The 9,180-nt window shown below is 33.0% G+C and overlaps 3 protein-coding genes across 3 annotated transcripts in view; 1 reads left to right on the top strand and 2 right to left on the bottom strand.

Moving 5' to 3' along the window:
* Nucleotides 1-9,180, bottom strand: part of LOC108738276 (semaphorin-2A) — a 93,215-nt gene that overhangs the window by 4,626 nt on the left and 79,409 nt on the right. The window contains exons 7-10 of the mRNA XM_025976368.1: nucleotides 6,574-6,804; nucleotides 5,327-5,740; nucleotides 3,169-3,445; nucleotides 2,567-2,597 (exon numbers count right to left, since the gene is read on the bottom strand). Of these exons, the coding sequence (XP_025832153.1) occupies nucleotides 2,567-2,597; nucleotides 3,169-3,445; nucleotides 5,327-5,740; nucleotides 6,574-6,804 (953 nt within the window). The remainder of the gene's footprint in view (nucleotides 1-2,566; nucleotides 2,598-3,168; nucleotides 3,446-5,326; nucleotides 5,741-6,573; nucleotides 6,805-9,180) is intronic.
* Nucleotides 7,150-9,073, bottom strand: LOC112904974 (semaphorin-2A-like). The gene is made up of 2 exons (XM_025976372.1): nucleotides 8,539-9,073; nucleotides 7,150-7,822 (listed from the first exon to the last, which is right to left on the bottom strand). The coding sequence occupies exons 1-2, from the start codon at nucleotides 8,754-8,756 to the stop codon at nucleotides 7,567-7,569; spliced, it is 474 nt and encodes a 157-aa protein (XP_025832157.1). The 5' UTR covers nucleotides 8,757-9,073; the 3' UTR covers nucleotides 7,150-7,566.
* The window catches only part of LOC108738285, a 110,226-nt gene continuing 108,878 nt past the window's right edge, over nucleotides 7,833-9,180 (top strand). Inside the window, exon 1 of the mRNA XM_025976370.1 lies at nucleotides 7,833-8,294. The gene's annotated coding sequence lies outside the window, so the exon portion shown is untranslated. The remainder of the gene's footprint in view (nucleotides 8,295-9,180) is intronic.

The following is a 9,180-nucleotide window of genomic DNA, read 5'->3' as shown; positions in this document are numbered from 1 at the left end:
CCTTAAATTATTTCTTTATTATTATCCTATTTTTGCAATGAACAATTGAAAATCACCCTGTATGTTATCTTGTGGTAAATTCAAGTATAAACTGTAAAATAGGGTTCAAAATAAACGTATCGTTCCTTACCCTGGAGAGTAAGGACTGCAGGCGGCTTCCTCCTTATTCCAGCCGCAATAGGGGTCCCTAACATACGGATTTTGTCAGTTTTTTTGTGAAATAAGAAAAAATATACTTACGATTAATAATAAAATAATACAGATCGTAAATTATATCACAGTATTTTAATAAAATACTTTTTGTCTTGTAAAGTACAGTTCCCATAAAGGCTTCAAAATTTTTATCTGCTATCTTTTAATTGTAATAAATTTCGAAAATAACAATAGATACATTTTTGATATAGGTACGCAACTTTTTCCCTAAATTTTTCTGAAAATAGTAAATGCTTTGGCAATTTTTGGTTTTTATGACATTCTAACGAAAGTAGGGGTGCTTTGTCAACCAAAATTATTCATATCGTTGTTTTTTTATTCGTACAACGTTTTTTTATTCATACAACACAAACAATCGACTGAACGAAAAGTAGATGTTTGATTAAAAAAAGTAAATAAAGATTCAATTGCATTTACTGAATTAATAAACAACTATAAATTTTCCTCAACTGTTTCAGTTTTCGCTCGGCTGGTCGAAAACTAAATCTTTTGCTTAATAAGTGCATTAAATTTTGGCTGGTCAATTATAAATAAATAACAGTTAACATGTTTTATTATGTTTAATGTGTATGAAATAAGTACCACAAACAATTACAAATAATTTATCATGCCAATAGTTATATGTACCTATACAAAAAGAAAGTCATTGCGCCTCACTATTTTTTTGCGATTTATTGATTGATTGACACCTTCACCACACAAAAGCAAGTCGCCAAATAATGAGTTCATTATTTCCCTGTACAACTTGTCCAGTAATCAATCATATTGATTTTTATATTGCTTAAAATTCAAGCCGAATAATGTGATCACTTTTTTAAACTTTTATAGAACATTACAATTACTTTTAGCTATTAAAGCTTAATTTACAATTTAATTGGCTAGTTGTAAAAATTTCAATTAAGAAGATTGACATATTATACATTAAACTTGAATCGGCCTGATGGTCGTCGCCTAAAGTTTTTGGAGATGAAGTTTCTCGTTTTCTGATAGCATTTCATTAATGAAAAACAAGAGTAGAGAGGACTACGTAAACGTTAACTTTCGATTAGTGTAAATAAGTTTAAAAGTAAGTAATGCATTCTGACAGATTCCGAAGGCGTGCGGAGGATACCTCCCACAGCAGCTGAGTTTATAAAATAGAGATTATTAATTCAGAATTATTAAGAGAGACGTAAAGGAACTGTGACATTAATTAAATTTTCAACTTAGAGAACAAACTTTTTTGAAACTAATAACTGCGATGAAGTTCTTATTGCCATTTCAACAATACTTAAATTAGTTAGTAGTTTGTTTATTTATTTAAACATGATTGTTCTTGGCTGGAGCTTTTACGGTAAAATAACAATACATTTTATACTACCTAATTAATGATTAAACTCATAATTGACAATTAAAGGAAGGTCAACGTGGGGTACGTACTCACGTGGTCATTTCTTTCCTGATCGATATCGCGCGAACAAAAAATGATATCGACTTCGTTGAGGTGCTGATCGAAGCGTATTAAGAGCAATATGATCCGAAAAGAATTACATAACATTCGGTCGAGTCGTTTGTTTAAACAAAAAACTGAAAATTAGTAAATTCTGGATATTTTGGAAAATATCTATCTGGTCTAATTGGTTGTGATATAACTCGATACTTTGAAATAAATTAGATATTTCTGCCTCTAATATGTCTAGACCTTCATGCTTGAGAAGGTGTCCTACTAACCTAACTCGCCGATTTCTTTTTGACTTCCATAGAGTCCTCTGTTTTCCTATTCGTTCTACTACCTCTTCATTTCTAACCTTCTATATCCACGGTATCCTCGTCATTGTCCTGTAACACCACATTTCGAACGTTTCTAACCATTTCTTTTCCACAGCGCCCACTGTCCGTGTTTCGCACCTGTACAGCGCCGCGCTCCAAACATGCATCTTTAACAATCCTTTTCGAATTTCTAAATTAACCATTCGCGAACATAGAAGTGACTTCTTTTTATTGAAGGCGACTCGATCCTGCGCTATCCTCTGCTTTATATCCCTACTACTCCGTCCGTCCTGACTTATCTGACTTCCTAGATACCTAAAATCGGCCACTTCTTCTAATTTTTCGTCTCATATCTTTATATTTGCTCTTTCTCTACTTTTATTTATTTTCATACAGCACTGTTTTGAGCTATCTCTAACTCCTCCTTGCTAGATGCTAATATTGTTATATCATCTGCAAATGTAAGCATACTAATCTTTTGCCCCTGTATATCTATCCCTATAATTGTACTGTCTTTAATGATGTTGACCGCGTCTTCGATGTATAGATTAAAAAGTAGCGGTGACAGTGTGCATCCCTGTCTGACTCCCTTCCTAATATTTACATCTCCATGTTGCAGCCTCAGCTCTAACTGCCTGTTGCTCTTTATACAAATTAAGTATCACTCTTTTATCTTTGTAACTCATCCCTACAATATGAAGTATATTTAACATCTTTTCCCCATTATCATTGTCAAAAGCTTTTTCTAAATCTACAAATCTTATGTACCTACACACTTTTTCTTTTTTCTATCGTTTTCTCTATTATTACCCGTAAATCTATTCCTATTTCCTCTATTTCTTCTAAACCAAAATTGACCTTCCTCTAATAGTTCTTCCGCCCTTTTTTCCATCCTCCCCTGTACAATTCTAGTTAAGATTTTTGACGCATTGTTCATATTACGATAAAATATTTAATATGCAATAAAACATTTTGTGAACCATGACATTTATTTATTGTGCGCTAATATTGCTAAGATGTTCTTTGAAGGTGCAAATTGTTGTATAAGTCCTTATTTGGTTCCTGATTTTACTGTACCTTAAATTATTTCTTTATTATTATCCTATTTTTGCAATGAACAATTGAAAATCACCCTGTATGTTATCTTGTGGTAAATTCAAGTATAAACTGTAAAATAGGGTTCAAAATAAACGTATCGTTCCTTACCCTGGAGAGTAAGGACTGCAGGCGGCTTCCTCCTTATTCCAGCCGCAATAGGGGTCCCTAACGCACCTTAGACAGCTATCATATTGATGGCATATAACCAAGTCTATTTGTTTGATTCGGTGGTCGGACGCTACGTAAAGCGCTTTATGCTTTTTCGATAACTCCATTACTTGGATCGCCTCTCCTTCCGTCACGTGGAAAACGTCCAGGAGTATTGACGAGGAGTCTAGGCGATTACTTTCGCGCCAGTAAACCACTTTATAGACGCTGCCTTCGACTGGAATCGAAAATAAATTTATATTGCAAAGGCAAGAAATAAAACACTACAATCCGTATAAAATAAAACTATAAACCAACGATGACGACGGACGTTTAAAATTAAATTTAGGGACGATGTGGAACATTTGACGTTGTATAAAATTTGTCTAATTAACATACAATGATCCATGCACGCTTTTATTAAATAGAATAGAGAAAGAAATCTTTACAAGTGTTTCAACAATTTTATTTTTTTAAATTGTTTCTATCTGTTATTAACCACTATTATCAAAGAATACTTAAATATTACTGATCCAAGCAGTGGATGGATCTTTAATAAGAAAATTGGCACATACAACGGAAAAACTCCAAAACAAGGGCGAATTATATATATATATATATATATATATATTTATANGCGAATTATATATATATATATATATATATATGTATGTATATAACTCAGTATGATTGTTTACTTTGAATTTTTCATTCACAATTTGCAGATGTTCAAGTAAATTCAATCTTTTACTTTTTTGCCGGAATATAATAGTTTGTTATTGTCCCAGTCTAATTTGTAGTATTCTAAAGTACTATCTTCAGATAAGTCTGTTGACCTATTTTTATATTTTATATGTACTGTAACTATACTGATGTTCGTATAATCTCTTTTTTAGCATACGACTCGTCCGACCAACGTAACTAGCTTTAAAACGAAAATAAGAAAATGTTCAAAAAGTAGATGAACTGAAATGTAATGATTGGTAATATCTGTCCTATCGGGGTTAGTAATATTTATGTAGTTTGACAATGGTCGACAGACCGAAGCAGTTGTGAATTAAAGTCTGTTTTGGATAATAGAATTGTCGAAAGAGTTACGAAGTTTTCTTTCTCTATTTTATTTAATTTATGATTATCAAATCTCGCGTTGATAATGCCCACGTATGAAGTGGGCGAAACACGTGTCCGCTCAAATAAAATTATTTGTGGTAATTAGGGATGAGTATTCCTTTTAATTTTTAATTATGATTGTCAAGGTTTTCCAAATCGGGGATTTTTGAAGCAGACCGTTTCTTATACTTATTGTTAGTCTCTTTCATTTCATTCATCGTAACTCCTGCAACATACCTTCATTTCTGAGAATGCCCTCTGTTCCCCTACTATTGATAATACCTCCTCACGATATTTTACAACCTCTTACAACACCACATCCCTAAAACTTTTAAATTTTTGTTTTTCGCAGCGCCCACGGTCCACGTTTCACATCCGTACAGAGCCATGCTCCAAACAAGCTCCTTTAATAATCGTTTTCGAAGTTTCATCTCGTGTATAAAAATGATTTATTTTTATTAAAAGTTACCTGACCTTGCGCTCTTCTTTGATTTATCTTTTCAATCCTGATTAACTAAATATCGAATATCAGCGAGTTCTTAAATAGTTATCGTCTTCTGTTTTTGTATTACTTCAGCCCTACTTTTACATTCCGTGCATACCAATATTTTTGTTTTATTTTATTAATTTTCATGTCATACTCTTCTATCAGCACTGCTTTAATTTTGTTTAAAGTTAACTCTAGCTTCTCCTTGCTAAATGCTAATATTCCTAATATCATCCGCAAATCTATAATCATGCTAATCTATAACCCCTATATATCAAACTCTAAGAAAAAAATAATAAGCACATAATATAAATAATTTACATTACTAAAATTACAATAATAATGAAGAATGTAAATTATTTATCCACTAATAATATGAAAATTGACACAATTATATCAAATACTCAAGGGTCTTTTTCTCATAAAAATTACTTAATATTCTTACGCTCCAGCAATAAAAGCTTTTAAAAATGGAATGAATATAAAAAGCTTCGATTAAATCTTATAAGACCCTTTTATCACCTGTTCCGGCATAAATGACAAAGTAATCCTGCATCATTCCGCCCAAGTCCACGTTCACTTGGTCGACTACTATCCTTGTAAAGACGAGGTCCTTTTTAAAAAATATCGGTCGCTCATTCTCATGCGAGACGGCAGAATCCATCAAGGGATGTAATCTGATGAAGTTCAAGACGGAGTTTGGTAATGTTTCGGTGTCGTTGACGCAAGTTCCTGGGCGCGGTTCCGGCACCCTGTTCGAAAGGACGGGAAGCCAGGCCGAGACCGAGGATGCCTGCTCCTTGAACTTGCCGCCGAACGCCTTTTCGATGTCTGATAAACGAAATGCACACACGGCCGAACCCATCAGGCCGTTTGTCAAAGTCGTAAACGTCGCGAAGAAAGTCGTATCTCCCCTCGCGAGTCTATACACGCTCTCTGAAAATAAAATAAGGAAATGTAGGGCTTATGGGTTTTATTTGAAATTACTACCTATATTTTTGGAAGAAAAGATACTACGTAGTGTAGTCAATTTACTGAGTAAAGCAAAACAATTAAAAGAAATTGAATGTTTTAACTATTTATTTGACGAAAACTAGACAATTTCAAAAGTAAATATAATACGTATATATAATACTCTTCACAAAGGTTGGTTATACAGTTAGAATATTTAATTTTTGAAGTGAAACTTCTTTATCGACGGTTGAAAGGAAATTCACTAGGGTATAAAATCGAAATGTGTAACGTCACGCGTCACGTCACGCGCCACGTGTTATTCAAAAGGAGTCATTTTAACAGGCTTCAGTAGCAACCGATAATCCGAAAATTGCCATTTCGACAAATTATCAGCAGTTCATGCCTACGTTGTACTGTAATGATCAGTAGGTTTTTACAAGTCTTTTACAAATTCCTTAGCCCTTCCCTGCATGAACTACTCGTATAATGACACTTTTCATTTATCCATAAGAAAATTACATACGTACAAAATGTTTTAATTAAAATTGTAAACAACGATTTTCTATCTCTCTAAGTAACTAAATGACAGATAACAAAAAACCTATTGTTAAATTACTGTTACATAAAATGTCTTGAACGAAAATAATTTTATATTTTAAAATAATAAAACTTTAACGAGTTGCAGGTCATAAATTCTTGTGTTACTGTTAAAGTTCTACACCTTGGTATCATTAAATACTGTTGATCTAGTGTGTTCGTGTAGCATTAATAGCCTGTGCTAGTGAGCTAATTTATGATGTGCTAAATAAACTTACGGATTTCGTTGAAGTAGAAAGGATATTCTCCGGGAATGGAACAATTCAGCCTGGCTTTAATGTACGTTGCCCAGTTGTGATGAAGGATGTTTTTCCCACCGGTGTCCTTCTTGCAAACGCGAGCTACTCGTGAATAAATGCTTTTTCCGCAGTTTATGTACTCAACGGCCGTCTCCCGAAAAAAGAACAGGACGTGATCATCCATTTCGAACGAACCGACAAAGTGTGGCTCTGAAATTTTTTATCACAGTGATTTTCACACGTTGCAAGCAGATGAAATTTCGTCATTTCCTTTTTTCGAAAATACAAACGGACAAATAAATAAACTAAAGCTTCAACAACTTTTTCTTTTTAAAATGGAATTTAGACCAGCCAGATAGTCCAGAAAAGGTAAATAGGTTAACATCTTGAGAAGGCAACAATTTCTTTTTAATATACATATATGTAACTAGGGTTATAGGCGGATGATGAGGATATCGTGGGTAGAAAAGGTTAGAAATGAAGAGGTATTGGAAAGAATAGGAGAACAGAGGACTCTATGGAAGTCAANTTAAGAAATTCGCGGTTGTCTATTTTCAAAGACTTGGCTTTCAGTGACTTTTTTATTCTTCCAATGTTAATGAAAAATATCTATCTACGAATGGGGGAGTTAAGTAGAGTAACAATTTGGGGAGACACCAATATATGTAACCCGGTTGGTGGGGACTGCAAAATTGGGTATTTTATTACAATCGTATTTTATCTATAACAAAATCTAAATTTAACCGACCCGAAAATTAACAAATTTGGGGACGGTTATTGAGCAAATTAACAATTATATGGTGAACACCATCTATGAGAAGTGTCTACGGCGTGCTAATGAGAACCAAAGATCATGCAAGAACTTATGTTTAGAAGTTATTTTATCTGGGTGTAGATTATTTATATTATTTTATTATCATAAAATCTATCTTAATTTGGTTCAAATCTTCATACAAAAGCACTACCCTACACCTAATAACTTACCGCCTCTTTCTTCTCCCATGTTTTTCGAGACTGCTTGTATTTTTCAAATTCACGGCACCAATCAGCGTAAATTTTTTGGTAATTTTCATTTTGATTAGGCGATAAACATCTATCAAAGTCTATATTAACCTCATACGAACATAGAAGGGAAGTGCCAACGAAGCAGTCGTATTGTCCTGAATCTTCTTGTTGAGCGCTTAATATAACGAGACCATGCTGGGACGTTTCGATGTATTTGTCTGATCTATACATATTAAAAAAAATGTACTCATTAGATAAAAGTTAAGAACTATACTTATTTTTTTTTAAAGTTAAGAGCTACGCAATGTACGGGGGTGCGCGAATTCTGCACCCGAAATTCAAATAAATATATAAATAAAGGAAGATCATCCTTAACCATCGCTGACGTAAACAAAATCTCCCAGTAATTTTACAATAGGTGCGTTACTATAGAAAATATCGTCTATTTCTCGAATAAAATGTCCTTTAGCCATCTGTAAGGTCATATGGTCGAGAGACGTATGAAAAACATCTTATCTGTGTCGCGAAAAATAGATACCATGAATCATGATAGAATTAAGTCAGTTTACATCGAGTAGAGCTATATACGGTCACGTAAAGTGTAAAACAATAATTGTGTTGTGTTTAAAATAAACTGTTTCTCCAGATTGCTTAGATGTCAAGGATATTATGGCGTTTTGGTTTCTTCAGCAAAGGTAATTTATGAATTCTATATTTAAATGATATTCGTTCTGTATATGTTTATATTATTACACTTTGTATATCCTAATCCGTTAACATGGAAACAGAGGATTTTGTTTTTATAAATTCAAGGTAATCCAAAGAAAAAACAGTGTATGCGTATGTGTTGATATGGTACGGTACAATTATTATATCAAATAAAATTTGCACACGTCCTTATTATTTACTGTATTTCGAATATTTTAAACAATTACTCACTGGAATTGGAGCTCTTGTCGTCCTTTTTCTTTGGAATAATGGTACCAAACTACATCTTCCGAAGAGAAGGTATAGGGTAATTTTGCATAACATCCCAAATGTAAAGTTTGGCCCCATATCGCGTAAATCTTTGTCTTTGTCACGTATCCTCCGCACACGTTTAAAGAAGATCGTGAAACATCTTGAATCAATCTGAAAATGATGAAGAACATTACCATTAAATGTGATTTAAAGATCAGACGTGAGCCTAAAACGGTAGACCTGCTTGTACCTATTTATTATGTATCAACTAACAATAAATTTAATAATCTAAAATTACGGATTATGTAGTTCCAAAGCCGTTTTATAAAGAAATGAATGTTTGTTGCGATTTAATTTTTTGAACTTTATCCTGAACTAAATATCTCTTCCATCGAATTGTAGGGTCATTACGTCTGTTTTCGTCTATTTGGTGAAGTTGTCAGCTTTGAGACGCGAAGAAAACATGTTTTAATAAGGCAATATCGATAAATTATATCATAATTTATTGCTAGTATACTCTGTTTTAATTGTTATTTAACCGTAAGCTAATTACTTGTACCGTTTTTTATATAAAAATATTAAAGGCAAATATACGGATTTTGTCAGTTTTTTTGTAAAATA

Source organism: Agrilus planipennis, unplaced genomic scaffold (assembly GCF_000699045.2).
Source record: "Agrilus planipennis isolate EAB-ADULT unplaced genomic scaffold, Apla_2.0 scaffold186, whole genome shotgun sequence".
Lineage (NCBI taxonomy): Eukaryota > Metazoa > Arthropoda > Insecta > Coleoptera > Buprestidae > Agrilus > Agrilus planipennis.
This window is presented reverse-complemented; position numbering and strand designations above follow the sequence as displayed.

Excerpts from the sequence above, each read along its gene's own strand:
- LOC112904974 (XM_025976372.1), bottom strand. The coding sequence starts at position 8,756 with ATGGTAATGTTCTTCATCATTTTCAGATTGATTCAAGATGTTTCACGA. Across the intron at positions 7,823-8,538 it reads CGACAAGAGCTCCAATTCCA|ATCAGACAAATACATCGAAA; the intron begins GTGAGTAATTGT and ends TAATATGTATAG.